The sequence below is a fragment of the Enhydra lutris genome, unplaced genomic scaffold (genome assembly GCF_002288905.1).
Source record: "Enhydra lutris kenyoni isolate GAN:26980312 unplaced genomic scaffold, ASM228890v2 scaffoldscaffold44, whole genome shotgun sequence".
Classification (NCBI taxonomy): domain Eukaryota; kingdom Metazoa; phylum Chordata; class Mammalia; order Carnivora; family Mustelidae; genus Enhydra; species Enhydra lutris.
The window spans coordinates 15,070,572-15,086,378 of NW_019154128.1; the positions used below are offsets into that span (position 1 = coordinate 15,070,572).

The 15,807-nt window shown below is 38.3% G+C and overlaps 1 protein-coding gene across 1 annotated transcript in view; it reads left to right on the plus strand.

Annotated features, from left to right (window-relative positions):
- The window catches only part of LOC111155902 (von Willebrand factor A domain containing 3B), a 214,990-nt gene that overhangs the window by 152,969 nt on the left and 46,214 nt on the right, over positions 1-15,807 (plus strand). The window contains exons 16-18 of the mRNA XM_022516368.1: positions 2,842-2,958; positions 4,543-4,630; positions 4,723-4,870. Coding sequence (XP_022372076.1) covers positions 2,842-2,958; positions 4,543-4,630; positions 4,723-4,870 — 353 coding nt within the window. The remainder of the gene's footprint in view (positions 1-2,841; positions 2,959-4,542; positions 4,631-4,722; positions 4,871-15,807) is intronic.

Genomic DNA, 15,807 nt, shown 5'->3' on the forward strand with positions numbered 1-15,807 from the left:
AGGCAGGGAGGCAGGCAGAGAGAGAGAGAGAGGAGGAAGCAGGCTCCCTGCAGAGCAGAGAGCCCAATGTGGGGCTCGATCCCAGGACCCTGGGATCATGACCTGAGCCAAAGGCAGAGGCTTTAACCCACTGAGCCACCCAGGCGCCCCAGGGGGTCTCCTATGTTTTAAATGTGAAATATTCTGTCATTCAAACTGGTGGTCTCTTAGGTAATGTGTCTTTTCTCTCTGGCTACTTTCAAGATTTTTTCCTTTGTCTCTGATATTTAAGTGTTTTACTGTAATGCATCTTGGCATGGGTTTCCTTGGGTTCATTCTGTTTGGTGTTTGTTCAGCTTCTTGAATCTGCACATTGTGTCTTTCACCAAATTTGGAAAGTTTTCATCTATTATTTCTTCAGAAAGTCTCTCTGTTCTACTTTCTGTCTCCCTGTCCTTTTGAGACCCTGATGATATGAATGTTGGATATTTTGTTATTGTCCTACACGTCCCTGAGTCTCTGTTTATCTTTTGTCAATATTTTTTTTCTCTGTTGTTAAAATTAGCTGAATTGTATTGTTCTGTCTGTCCTCAAGTTCTCTGATACTATCCTCTGTCATCTCTGCTCTACTATTGAGCCCATCTAACAAGTTTTTTTATTTGTTATTTTACTTTTTAGTTCTACAAATTTCCACTTGGAACTTTTTATAGCTTTTGTTTCTTAGCTGAGATTTTCTATTTGATCATTTGTTTCAAGAGAATTTGTAATTATTTGTTGAAGCATTTTTATGACAGCTTCTTTGAAATCCTTATTAGATAATCCCAACTTCTGATTCATTATTTATTCTGTTGGCATCATTTGATTGTCTTTCTCATTTAAGGTGTGATTTTCATGGTTCTTGCTATAATGGGTAATTTTTTATAGTATCCTGAACATTTGTCTATTATGTAAGGGACTCTGGATCCTATTCAGATCTTTTATTTTAGGAAGTAGTTGCCATGTTTAAAGTTAGCACATAAACCTTGGCCTGCTTCTCTGGGCTGTGGTTCCAATGGTAAATTTTCACAGCCTTTTGTGATATTATTTTGGTGCTTGGTTTGCTGGTGTTAGTGGGGCTACAGCTGGTCCCTGCTGGTGCTGCTTGAGGGAGCAGCAGGAGTTTCCTCAGGCCAGGAGGCTAGATGTCTTTCAGTGGGGAAAAATTGTGGTAGCTTCCCCACTACTATCTTTTGAGTGTTTTCTTGTCTCTAGGCAAGGGAGGAGAGCCTTGAACCTATATAGGCCAAAGGGCTTCCTGGTATGGGCCACTTGCCATAGCTGGATCAATCTTGCATGATCTGTCCACTTGTTCTGGTATCTCTGTACAAAGGAGGAATGTCTTAGGCTCACGTGAACACAGTGGCTTCCTATACCATGCCACCTGTGTAGCCCACCTGCCCATTCCAGTATAACCAGAGTTTTGCTAGAAAGGCTACTTGGTACTTGTCCTAAACATTGTGTAATGGCCTTTTGTCACTTCTACCATTTCACTTAGATTTGGGGTTGTTGCTATTGATAGGCTTCCCTGTCCTGAATTTTTATTCTGTTTCAATTTTTAACATGGAAAAGTAATAAAATGAAATGTAGTGACTGACTACTGAACTTGGGGAGTAGCTAAGTGCTTGAATCCACTTCCAGATAAATATGTTTTTATTCATTATTTTCAGAGTTTGGAAATAATACAGTTTTTATTTTTGGAGACTTTTGGAGCTAAATTTTATTTTCATTTTGGCTCACTTGTTGTCTTGCCTAATGATTTTGGTCAAGGTGGCCTGTGGAGTTCAGCTCTCCTATGTGGATCATTTATCTCCTATGTGGATCATTTATCTCTTTTACTCACAGACATAGATCCCAATGAAATTTATCCTTCTTAATTCCTGGTTACAGAGGCAATCAAGACAGGACTCACCCTGTCGTTGCCTAGAAAGATAATGAATAACACTTAGCACAGTCCTGTCTCTATGTAAGAGACCACTGGTATTAACTTCCTGTGAAAAAGATAGACAGTTTGTAGATTATTAGTTCATCTTCAGTCTAATTATCTAGTTTCTTATAGGAGAGGCTAAGTCCCTTCTTGTTGAAAACAAGGACACATCACATTCACGAATACTATATAAAGCCTTGGTACTTGTACCTCCAAATTGCGAAGTACAGATCACATTTATAATTAATGTGGTTTCCATAATCGCATATAAAATAATCAAGGTGTCTTGATATAAGCTCATTACCTTCTATATAACGCACAAATTAAATGTCAATATTTGAAAAGTACTGATTTGCTAGTAAAGGACTACAATCTGTGAATATGGTGAGGCATGACTCCTAGGATTATCTTACATTGACCTGAAGTCAAGGTTGTCTAGGAGAGCCCAGAATACCCACTTGAGCTCTTAAAAGGAGGAGATTTTTCCAGCCAGTGACAGAAAAGAAAGTCAGAGAGACTTGAAGCATGAGAGAAATTCAGTGTGTCATGGCTGGTTTACAGATGGAGGGACCACTGAGTAGTCATGTGAGTGCTTCAGGAGCTGAGAGGCCCCCTGACTGTCAGTGAGAATAGAGGGACCTCAGTTGCACAGCTGCAAGGAAATGAGTTCTACCCACAACTTGAATGAGCTTGGAAGTAGATCTCTCTTGAAGAGGGTAGAGCTTGAGCTCAGATAAGTGGAACAAACCTTTATGGCAGCATTTAATTGGTGGCAGAACTGTCCTCTGAGGTTTGGAACCTGCATTCTTTTTCTAAGGGTCCAAGGAATTAGGTGCATCTAATAAAGTCTCTCCTTTTGTCCCAAGTTCCTTTAACCCCTTTCCCTTTGCTACCAACAGAATCAACCAAAACCAGCCTTCTCAGAAGCCGGATGTCCAGCCTCAAGAACTCAGCTTGCAGTGAGAGGACCAATGGCCTTTCTACTTCCAGCAGCTGGAACACTCCAAGTGACAGAGGTAAGCCAGAGAGGGTCTCTCTATATCAGGAAGCACAGGCCAGCCTCCCTTTGCCCAGTGTGTCTGCTCCTAAAAACCTGGGTATAGATACATTTTGGGGGAAACAAATCATTTTTAAGTGGGTTAGGATTGCTTCCTATTCAGGGACTCCTTGTAAATCATCTCTGTCTGCTATAATGAACTAGATTTTCTTGGGCTGAGATTTGCAATTACTGTGCCTGGATGTTTAATATATAAGTGACTCACATAACTCTGGTGTTAGTATAGTCCTCGCTGCCACTGCATGTTTTGAACTTGAAAATCTAATACTTCACAGCTGGCTAATTTTCTTCCCTTCTGCGGTGCCTGGGTGGCTCAGTCAATTAAGCATCTGCCTTTGGCTCAGGTCATCATCCCCAAGGTCCTGGGATTGAGCCCCACATTGGGCTCCTCCCTCTGCCTACTGCAACCCCTACTTGTGCGCACTCTCTCTCTCTCTCAAATAAATAAGTAAAATCTTAAAAAAAAAAAAAAAGAAGAAAAAGAAGCAGCTTTTATTTCTTCCCTTTGTTCACAGGGGGTGTCAGCTGGTCCATATTGTCAGCCTTTTGGGGGCTAAATTGTGAGGAAAATATGACTTTTCCATGCAGATTTTATTATAAGAAAAAAACTTTATTCTTAAAATAGTAAATTTCTAAGAGTTTAATTCCTGTAGGACTTTCCCCTATATTTCAAATTGTTGATAACTAATAAATTAATGACACAGATACACACAATCAATCCCCTACGTAGGAAGAGGGACTGAGTGACAAGTGTACCCTCCATCCATAGCTGAATCTAACCTCTTGTTCTTTAGCGCTGATCATTATAATGTCTTTTCTTCTGTTTCAATTAACCTGTCATAGTCCCTAGGTCTGCTATATGCGTGGTTCTTAAAGGGCTTATCTTATGATGAGTAGAGTATGATTTCTTAGATGTTTAACCAAGTCACTCCCAAACATGCCTCCTTCTAGATGCTGCCAATTAAACTAGCTAATATTTCTTTTCATTTGTAAGTCCAAGTTTACATAAGGATATATATTAAAAATCTGAAACATTGATTTGAAATATGTATCTATAACTAAACAGGATCTAGTAGGGATTTTGGTTTTCCAGACAGAGTGGAAGAACTACAGAGCAAACTCCCAGAAACTAAAATGTTGATCAAGGTTCTTTTGTATAATTTGGAGGGGTCAAGTGAGGGCAACATTGAACAATCATTGGTTAATCGCATTTGCAAATTTAGCATTTTAAAAATGTGTTTTCTAGGGAATGAGGGAACGAATGTCTCATTCTTCCATGGAGAGGGATCTCAGTGGATATGGGATGAAGTAGATAAACAAAACACTGATAGGGCCATATTCATCTATGTATTGGTCTTTAGTGTAATTGCAAATGAATTTTGCCAGAGAACCTCCTATGACAGTCAGGATTCTCTGAAATATGGTCCATTTATTAATCATCAGTCACAACGGAACTGAGAGAGAAGTATGATCCTTTTGCATTTTGACTTTAAAAAAACCCATATATTCGGAAATTATACAACTGTCATTTCTCCTTCCACAGAAATAAGCATCCTGCTGACAAATGAGTACATAGATGGCAAGTCATTAGGAAGAGTGATTCGAGAAGGAAAACAGGTTCATGACCAAGAGTGAGTACCCCAACTTTACCAGGGAAGTTTTGTTATGGTTGTGTTTATTACAAGTTTTAAAGCATCATATTCTGTCTTCTTATTTCTTCAAGTATGTCTTCAGAAGACTGGCTCAAGACCCATAGCTTGGTTGCCAAGAAACTCACCATCATGGATGCCTTGTCCATGACAGCGGTCCCTCACATCCCCACCTATGTTCCCATTCTGGACAAGCATGTTGTTTCCAAGGTCTTTGATGAGGTAAGACTGATTTTCTCTCTGTCCCTGCCTGACATATTTTTCATTTGTGGCTCAAATAAAATGTAGTCCACTTTGGTCTTGTGTAGTTGTAACAGAAATGTATTTCAGCCATTAAAAAGAAAATTATTTGTAAAGATAGTAAAAAGGAAAGAGAAATGCTCTTAAGAAGTTTTATTTTTAAGCTTAGAGGAAATTGGCCTTTGCTGGGTTGGTCATTCACAGCTTGTTACTGGTGGGTGGCAATGTGGAGCAGCAAAAATGTCTTAAAAGCTTCTCAGAGTCATGAGTTGTGAGTGAACATCATCTAGTTTCAGAGGACCAGGGGAGAACTTGGGAGACACAGTGTCCTCCCTTTGCTTACCTTCTCTTCTTAAATATACTGGCATCTTTTTTTTCCCCTAAGATTTATTTATTGAGAGAGAGAAAGCTTGTACATGCCTGCATGAGTTGGGGGAGGGCAGAGGGTGAGAATCTCAAGCAGACTCCCTGCTGAGCTCATAGCTTAACATGAGGCTGATTCTCATGGACCTATGAAGTCAGGACCTGAGCTGAAACCAGGAGCTGGCCCCCTTAGCTGGTGGAGCCACGCGGGCAACCCCATTGGCATCTTTTCTAATAAAAGTCTCCAAAGGAAAAAGTCACAAAGAGAAAGAGGGAGGGAGCAAGAGAGAAGCAGAGGCAAAGAGAGAAAGAGAGAGCTTGAGAGAGACTGAGAGTGAACCAGAGCCAGAGAGAACCATAGAAGAATGACAGTCATGTCTTGGAAGGGGAAAATGCAGTGGGAGGGCATGGTAGGGTTAAATGTGGAGGAAAGCTAAATAAATACTGAAAAGTTTTCCTTGAATTGGGCAACAGAAAGTCCTTGCCCTTAGCAAGAACAGATTCAGTGGAGCAGCCAGACTGTTCAAGAATGAGGAACACACAAAAAACAAGGATATGAGGATCAAACCCCAGTGCCTCTGGGCATATACAGTGACAGCTAATGATTTAAATAGAAACATATCAGGCTAAAAAAAAAAAAATTAAATGCTTGGTTTAAGAGGAAAAAAAAGAAACATATCAGGCTTTATATTCGCTAAATGGAAATAGTGTCCTTAAAAGAACTTATCTCATCCTGAAATGGTTACAGAAGAAATGTAGGGTGTTTGGGATTTGCTTCCAGATCATTGGGATGGTGGGAGTTGTTGGGGGAGGAGAGGAATAGATAAAAGGAGATTGGCCATGAGTTGGTAACTGTTTAATTTGCATAATAAGAATATTGAATCGGGGAAGCTCATTCTACTATTCTGTCTGCTTTTTTATATAGTTCTGATTTTCCATAAAAAATTGAAAAAAATCAAAGGCAGGAAATCTTTTTTTAAAAAGGCTTTGTCTAACTGGTCCTGATGTATTTGGAAAAAGCATAGGAATTGGTGAATTTTTTTCTCTTAGTCACATTGAAAACATTACACTGCTGGAGTTCAGTATGTGCACGACCAGTGATTTTTGCTCTGGAGGTTGTGTGTGATTGATGCCATATTCCTGTTGACTGTGCCTCACAGTGAGTGGTTCTGTCCCTGGGTGAGACCTTGTGACGGGCAGGTTCTATTTGTATTTCCAGTGAACTCTAACCTGATTAGTCAGATAACAGTGTATCACTTGAACTTGACTTCTTCTAGAAGCAGCAGAGAGAAACTGAACACTGATTGATTTCCTCTATGAAGTTTGGTGGCAGGTTTTCCTATTCTGTGCACTTATTTTATTAATATTCTTCAGCTTTATTTGGAATAAGATATATTTAGTGAATTCTGCCAAGAAGTAGAATTTTCTTGTGCTTCTCATGTCTCCTTCTAAGCCTTCCAACAACCTGAAACATGGAAAAATAAATTTTTCAAAAAAAAATATGATAGGGTATGGAAGTACAAACATAAAATCAAAGGAAGAAACCAGAAAGGAAAGATTTATGGATCGAATACAGAAAAATGTTCTGTTGCATAAAAGCATATAAATAAAATGCAGAGCTCAGAAAAATATTTGCAACATATACAACAGAGTTACAAGAGTAATGTCTTAAATATGTTTTTGTGTGTGCGTCCATATCTGTGTGTGTGTGTGTATGAATCAGTGTTCTGTTCACAGAACAACATACATGTACACGTACCCTTATGATGAAAGAATAAATACCTCATTGGAAAATCTAAGGGGATAAATTAAAAAAATCAAAACCCCATACACAAATATTTCTTACCTGGTAACCAAATATATGCACTGAGAAAAAATGCAAGCTGAAAAACCAGTTAGACACCTACCCCACCACGACCGTCAAATTCGTAAGGTTAAAAAATACTAATAAACAAACACAAATACTAATGAACAGTGATGGCAAAATTAGGATGAAATGAGAACTTTTATCTCCTGCTGGTGGGAGTATAAATTGGCCTATCCTTGGCAGTACACTGAAGTGTTAAGAGCATACAGCCTCTCCTCCAGTGAATCCATATATAGGTATTTCATAATCAGAAATAATGATACATATATTCAAAGAATAGTTAGTGCTGCCTTATATCTAACAATGAGAATGCTGAAAGCAACCTAAATGTCTACAGGGTATATCTGTATCAGGGAGTGTCATACTTTCATTAAATGTCATGTTTCTGTAAAGGATGACATAGGGAAAAGCTCTCAATACAATTAATGCTAAATGAAAAAAATCAGGTACAAAGATCCACATTTATAGTATATAAATTTGGTTACATATATGTATGATGTAGACATAGCACTCTTTCTCCCTCCTTTTCTCTTTTTACCAAAATGTGAATAGTGTTTATATCTGAGTCATGAGATTATTGGGGACTTGGGGGTGCTGTTTTTGCTTTGTTGGTTTTTTTTTTAAAAGATTTTATTTATTTGACAGAGATCACAAGTAGGCAGAGAGGCAGGCAGAGGTAGGGGGGAAGTAGGCTCCCGCTGAGCAGGGAGCCCCATGCGGGGCTCCATCCCAGGACCCCAAGATTATGACCTGAGCTGAAGGCAGAGGCTTAACCCACTGAGCCACCCACGTGCCCTGGGGGTTCTGTTTTTGTTGTAGTACTTTGAACTGAATATATATTAATGTTATGCTGACAAAAAAAAGTTAAGAGAACAGACCTATGACAAATGATGAAATATAAAGGGAACCTAATTTTAATTAATTATTGGTTTATTTTTATTTGCTAAGTAACATATGGATTCTCAGTATGGAATGACCATGTAGAAGTCTTTAAAGGAAAATGGGGGAACTTCTCTCTCAGCCACTCTCATCTACAAAGGAAACTCTTTGGGTAGTTTGGTGATTATCTTTCCAATTGTTTTTCTACCCACACACTCGTGTGTCTGTGCGTACATATACATAATATATATGTATACACATATGCATAACAATTTTAATAAATATAAATGAGGTGATACCATATGGTTTGCCATTTTTATCTTTTATAAATTAACTTTTATTTTATGAAAATCATCTTTTAAAAATAAGGTCGTGGGACACCCAGGTGGCTCAGTCAGTTAAGTGTCCGACTCTTGATCTCAGCTCAGGTCTTAATCTCTGCGTCATGAATTCAGGCCCCATGTTGGGCTCCATGCTGGATGTGGAACCTACTTCAAAAAAAAGTAAGGTCTTACATCAGAATCCTAGAGGAGAACATAGGCAGTAACCTCTTTGATATCAGCCACAGCAACTTCTTTCAAGATATGTCTCCAAAGGTAAAGGAAACAAAAGTGAAAATGAACTTTTGGGACTTCATCAAGATCAAAAGCTTCTGCACAGCAAAGGAAACAGTCAACCAAACAAAGAGGCAACCCACGGAATGGGAGAAGATATTTGCAAATGACAGTACAGACAAAAGGTTGATATCCAGGATCCATAAAGAACTTCTCAAACTCAACACACGCAAAACAGATAATCGTATCAAAAAATGGGCAGAAGATATGAACAGATACTTCTCCACTGAAGACATACAAATGGCTATCAGACACATGAAAAAATGTTCATCATCACTAGCCATTAGGTAGATTCAAATCAAAACCACATTGAGATACCACCTTAAACCAGTTAGAATGGCCAAAATTAGCAAGACAGGAAACGACGTGTGTTGGAGAGGATGTGGAGTAAGGGGAACCCTCTTCCACTGTTGGTGGGAATGCAAGTTGGTGCAGCCACTTTGGAGAACAGTGTGGAGAGTCCTCAAGAAATTAAAAATAGAGCTTCTCTATGACCCTGCAATTGCACTACTGGGTATTTACCCCAAAGATACAGATGTAGTGAAAAGAACGGCCATCTGTACCCCAATGTTTATAGCAGCAATGGCCACGGTCGCCAAACTGTGGAAAGAACCAAGATGCCCTTCAACGGACGAATGGATAAGGAAGATGTGGTCCACATACACTATGGAGTATTATGCCTCCATCAGAAAGGATGAATACCCAACTTTTGTAGCAACATGGAGGGGACTGGAAGAGATGATGCTGAGTGGAATAAGTCAAGCAGAGAGAGTCAATTATCATATGGTTTCACTTATTTGTGGAGCATAACAAATAACATGGAGGACATGGGGAGATGGAGAGGAGAAGGAAGTTGAGGGAAATTGGAAGGGGAGGTGAACCATGAGAGACTATGGACTCTGAAAAACAACCTGAGGGTTTTGAAGAGGTGGGGGGTGGGAGGTTGGGGGAGCCAGGTGGTGGGTATTAAGGAGGGCATGGATTGCATGGAGCACTGGGTGTGGTGCAAAAACAATGAATACTATTAGGCTGAAAAGAAATTTTTAAAAAAGTAAGGTCTTAGAGACTTTTACACACGTGTAGATATGAGTCTGTCTCATTCTTACTAGTTTCACATTTCTTCCTCATTATTTCATTGCTTAATTGAAGTAGGGTTGACACACCATGTTACATTAGTTTCATGTGTACAACACAGTGATTCAACAACTCTATAAGTTATGCTGTGCTTAACACAAGTGTAACGCCCTCTGTCACCATCCAGTGCTATTATAGTGCTGTTCACTATATTTCCTGTGCTGTAGTTTTCATTCCCAGTTCTTTCCCATCATTAATGGACATTTACACTGTATCCTTCTTTTCCATATCACAAACAATCCTGTAACAGATTTCTTTGCACACAGATTTTTGGGCACATAAACAAATCTCTTTGGGGATAGATTCTGCAAACTGGTATTGCCAGACCCAAAGGGTGTGCACATTTTAAATTTTGACGGATGCATGTATTGCATGGAGCACTGGGTGTGGTGCATAAACAATGAATTTTGGAACACTGAAAAGAAGTAAAATGGAAAAAAATAAAATTTAGACAGATGAAATCAAATAACCTTCCAAATAAGTTTTACATTTCTGCTAGTTAGAGCCCCACGGACAGCCTTTTTCCTAAGAGGGACCCTATATAATATTTGTTGATAAGCATTTGTTCTATAAGTATAGAAATGCTTTGAAAACCCTGAAAATAGTATGCAGATATTAAATCTTATTCAACCTGTCCTCTCTTCACTGGTTCATTCATATTACGAAGAAGTAAACATAATAATATACCTACTCTGAGATTGTTATGGGATTAAAAGAAGTAATGCATATAAAATAGCCCATACTTGCAGGCACTCAATAAATATTGGCTTTTATTTTTAAAATATTCAACAAATATTACATGCCTACTGTATGCAGGCCCGAGTTGATCTCTAGAGAACAGACAAATAAGACAACCAATGTTTCTACAAACACAGTTTACCATCTCATGGAGGAAATAGCAATTAAAATAAGTCCTGGTTAATGACAACTGGGAGGTGCCTAGTGAATATGCAGGAGAGGTTCCCTAAGCTAGTCTCAGTTGTCAAAGAAGGCTTCAGGCTTGGCTGTGAGGGTTCAGACCCAGGGGCAGAAAAGGAGTTATGAGGTGAGGAGATGGGGAGGGATGTCCTAAGCAGTGGGGGAGCAAGTGGGGAAGTTTAAGATCCAAGAAAGCTTGTCATTCTAAAGAATGTTTGGTGTGACTGGAGGAAAGTTAGCACTAGTAAAGGAAGGGTCTAGATTGATTAAGAAGTTGGAGTGTCATCCTGAGGACAAGCAAAGGGGTTTTAGCAGAAGATCAATTTTAGGCTTCAGTTGCAATGTGCAGAGTAGTTGGAGAGGTTTAAGGCTGGGAAGGTGAGGGTCAGTCAGGAGGCAAAGCCTGGGTGACTCTGATCCAGGTGGCAACAATGAGGGTGGAGCCAAGGTGATTTTCAAAGTCAGGTTAGATAGGACTAAATAGTGTGGGGCTGAAAGAGAGAAAAATATGGAGTGATTCCCAAGAAGGAGAAACTAGAAGAATAGTGAGGGTCCTGTTCTTCAGAAAAACATTCTAGTCTTCTGACTCTAGAAAGCAAAGCTAAGGGGTGAAGATCAACATTTTTCAGTTTCATCCCACGGTTGACATTTGTGCTTGGTACCTTTTGTGACAATGTAAATTCTCATCACAGACCTGTGAGTAGGTAGTGCACAATCCAGCATGCTTACCTTCCTCCATTATTGATAGTAAGTGCATACATCATGAGGATGATGGAAGTATACTGCAGTAAATTCCAACTTCACTATCAAAGCATGCCTGTATCTTTTATTCCTTAACATTTTCTCTGACTGGAAGAGACCCTCACTTAGAAATGGAAAGAATAGTAAGACAATAACCTAAAAATACATCCTCCTTAGTGGGATGTATAGCTTTTTGAGATTTGGGCTTAATGTTTTATGAAAAAGTAGACAAAAAAGTAGAATGGAGCTGAAAAGGAAACCTGAATCTTAACACACCGCACTGAGAATTTTAATTGACTCTTAACGCCTATGTTCTGTGCCCGGTCACATCTGTCTGGGCTGAATTGTAAAGCAGTGTTTGGCTTTGTCCCCAGCTCTTTGTTTCATTCATGACTTATGTATGGGCTCTTTCTTCTTCTGGAACACAATGCTGTTTTGGTTTTCAATGTTTCCCGGACCAGCATCAAATCTGTCACCTTGGAAATGAAGCACTGAGCAGAGAGGTTGCCCTAGCAACTCTTCATTACAAGATGCTAACTGGCACTTTGAGTTTCCAATGGACCAGATAATTTTACCTTAACTCTTTCAAAAAAAATTAATTCATTGCCAAGTCATATACAGGATAAAATTGTTTTAGTTATTTGATGAATCTGGAATTCCAAGCTCTTTATTGCCAATCGCTTCAAAGAAAAGTAAAATAATTTGGGAACATTAATCTGTATCATTGGAAAGTTTACATCATCATCATGTTCTTTAACAACATCCCATCAAGGCTTCCTGTTTTGCCCTAATCTGGGTTCATTAGGAACATAACTCTGTGGTCAGATACACTGGGCTTGCATACTAGCTCTATCATTTACTCCTGACAGGCCAGGCACAATCCCATTAATAGGGGTTTTGAGCAAAGCATTTGCTTTCATCAAAGTATCATATATAAAAGTTAGAGCAACTTAGTGAAGTTGCTATTCATCTTGTCATTTAGCTGACAAGTTAAGTGCAAAGAGGTTAGGGATGCTGTTAAGGACAGGCATTTTGTTGCTGTCATATATAGTAGCATTGAGCATAAAATTATGTATTGATAAGTTTTATCTTAATTAAAAATTAATTTTTAATTTAAAAAGGACAGTTATTACAAAAGCTATATATATTCACTGTGTATAAAAATTAGCAAATATAGATAAATGAAAAAGAAGGAAATAGTAGAGTTACAACTCCACCACTGAAGAATCATTTGATGGTGTATGACCAGACCTTTTTCACTACATATGTATCCTTTGTTTTTTGTTTTTGTTTTACCAAAATGATGTCAAACTGAATATACAGTTTTGTGCCTTCATTTTTGCCCAACAGTCTACAGTGAACATTGTTCCAGGTCAACAGACGTTTATCTTCTTTGCCAATGAAAATGTTCACTAAATTGAAAAGAACAATCTTTTCTAAAAGTTAGTATGAAAAATGTGGGACATAGTCTACCTTGTAGTAAGTAACATATTTTCTTGGGTTTATGGAAGATCTTGTTGACATACTCCTCTTTTGCCAGTTAATTCTGTGATCCTGCTTTCATTTGATCTTTGGAGACTGGAGACATTCCAGTTTGAAAGCAGACATTAAAGCTTCTACCTTCAGCAGTTTGTGCATCTGCACTGCCCATAAACCCACGTGTCTGTGTTCAGAGTTACCCATGCAGGATTTGTGCAGCTTTGGTGTTTTTGTTATGCACATCCCTTCAGTCCTCTCCTTAGCCAGTCTGGCAGCAAGCTCTGGGATATTCATTGGAAGAGCTGATTAAGTTGAAAAAAGTGAAATTGGTGAACTCAGCCAGGATTGAACAATAATTATATAGACACCCATTTAATACTGTGTTCTCATTTTCAAAATGTGGGGTTGAGGATAAACACAGAATGTTGTCAGGAGGAACTTTACCTATAGTGTGACTTTAACAACGAATACCTGTGCATACAGTTCTGTATTCTGCTTCCTTCATTTAGCTTATGTTATGAACATACTCTCTTATAATGACCACATTTGGTTGAATTTTTAATGGTTGCACTAATATTCAATAATATGAACTACTGCAACTTATTTAAATTATTCCCTCCATTAATGCACACTTTACTTGGAATTTTAACAATGCCTATTTACCTACATCTTTATCACTTAAGAGCAGTACGTTAAGAGGCACCTGGGTGGTTCAGTTAGTTAAGTGGCTCCTTTGGCTCAGGTCATGATCTTGGGGTCCTGGGATCGAGCCCCACATGGGGCTCCCTGCTCAGAGAGAGCCTGCTTCTCTCTCCCTCTACCTGCCACTCTGCTTACTTATGCTTTCTATCAAAGAAATAAATAAAATCTTTTTTTTTTTAAAAGCAGTACATTAAAAAAAAAACTTTGCCAATTGCTGTGTGGAATGGTATTTCATTTTAATTTTCTATTCTTTTATTGTTTCAGAATAGTTTATTATAGAAGCTAAATCTCTTGTTCACTTTGTTCATATTTCTAGCAAATACCTCTTAAAAAATAGCAAAGTTACATTTATTCCATGACTCAATTACCAAGAATTCAAATTTGGTGGGATCCAGACTTCATTATATTTTATAATATAGATAAAACATTTTTTGAGCCTTGACCATTGTTTTAATTTATATATAGTTTTAGTTTTTCAAATATTCAAAAAATGGTTACTTTGTACGTGTATTATGCTAGAAAACTAGTAGGTTTTTTTTTAAAGGAATAAAGAACAGCAGAGTTTAGTAGAAAGGAAAGGCATATAACAAAACCTGCAATTCAGTGTATTCAGTGTATATATTAATATAGGGACTGAATGAGAAAATATGTAGAGAGTGGTTAATGCTTGGCAGAGAGTAAAGGATAAACACTATTACTGTCATTGGCAAAACTATTCTTAAATACAATGGTTGCTTACAGGTCTAACCCAAATAAACTGTACATGAATTCTAGCAATTTCTTCTTTCTATTTGGTTGCTGACTCTCTCTCTCTCTGTCTCTCCATTTCTACCCCCACCTTCCCTCCCTTTCTCATAGTTAAAATCTTTCCCCACAGGTTATGATTATTTTTTAATTTTTTTAACTTTTTTTAGGGTATGATTATTAATATCAATTTGGCAAGGCTTCTTTTAGGTTACTCTCAAGAGAATTGAAGTAGGTAATATCTTGAAGCTCTTTTTTTGTTGTCAAATATTGTCCAAGACCGTCTCTTGATTTTCATTATGAGAGGTAATAAGTAAATCATTTTCAAAGGAGATGTGATCAGGTTTTATTCCCTTTCAAATAGAGCTGTCAGTTTCTTCATTAACTGCACCCTCTTCCCTGCCATGCTTCCTTGCAGAAGCTGGGCGACCATGGTTCTGATCCCTCAAGTCCTATCAGAATGCCCCTTACGACCTCATAGTCACACTACATTTGACATCATAAAGAGAATATCCCACGGCACCACCATGTGACCACGATGTTGTAAAAACTAAGACCATAGATTGAAGGTGTGGAGTATGACTTTGTCTTTCCCTAAATCTGCATGCAGAAAGGAATGAGAGTGGGTGCACAGAGCCAAATTTGAACTACTACCACACTGAAGTACATGATGGCCACGCAAAGCCTGAGATCTAAAACCGCAAAAGAGGGAAGTAGAACATTAATATAAATGTTGTCATGTTGCTAAATATTTTAGGGTGTTGATTTGCAGTTGGGCCATATGTTGGCAAACTTGGAGAGCTATTTATAGACTTCTAAGGGGGTATTTTTTCCAGGGGTGATAAAAATATGAAGGTCTTTGATTTTTGTGGAGCTTGATTTCTTTTTCCTCTTGAAAGTTTTTGTGATATGTGGGTCTATTTTGAGAGTTGTGGTGTTCCCCCCTCCCCATTACTGCAAGCTTCATTCAGTATTCAAAGCCTAGCCGACTCACCTTTCAACCTACTGTTCTGGCCCCTTCCTTTTGACAAAAGTTGCTCTAAAAGCCACATGCTGAATTCCTGTGTCTGACAAGTAGTGAGGTTGGATTTCACAGCCTCTTCATTTCTTTCTCTTAAGTTTTCTGAATCTTTGCCTATTTTCTTGTTTGTTTTGGTCTTGACATTTTTTGACAAAGAGTCAGCAATTCCACAACTTCAGCCCTGCTCACTTGTTCCCAGTCCCATTCAACTTTTGTTACCTAGAAATCTATGGGCCATGCATATGACCTTTTTTCTTTCCTTCCTCCTTTCCATTCTCTGCATTTTTTTCTTAGGCAATAACAATATAATTTTTATAATTTTTGTCTAATTTTGGATATAAGAGGGAACATAAAAGCATGACTTGTATCATCTTGACTGAAAGTAAAAATTTACTTCTCAGAAGCAATTCTCCACATTTTCAAAATGCCTACATGCTACTTATGGTTGGAATCATAT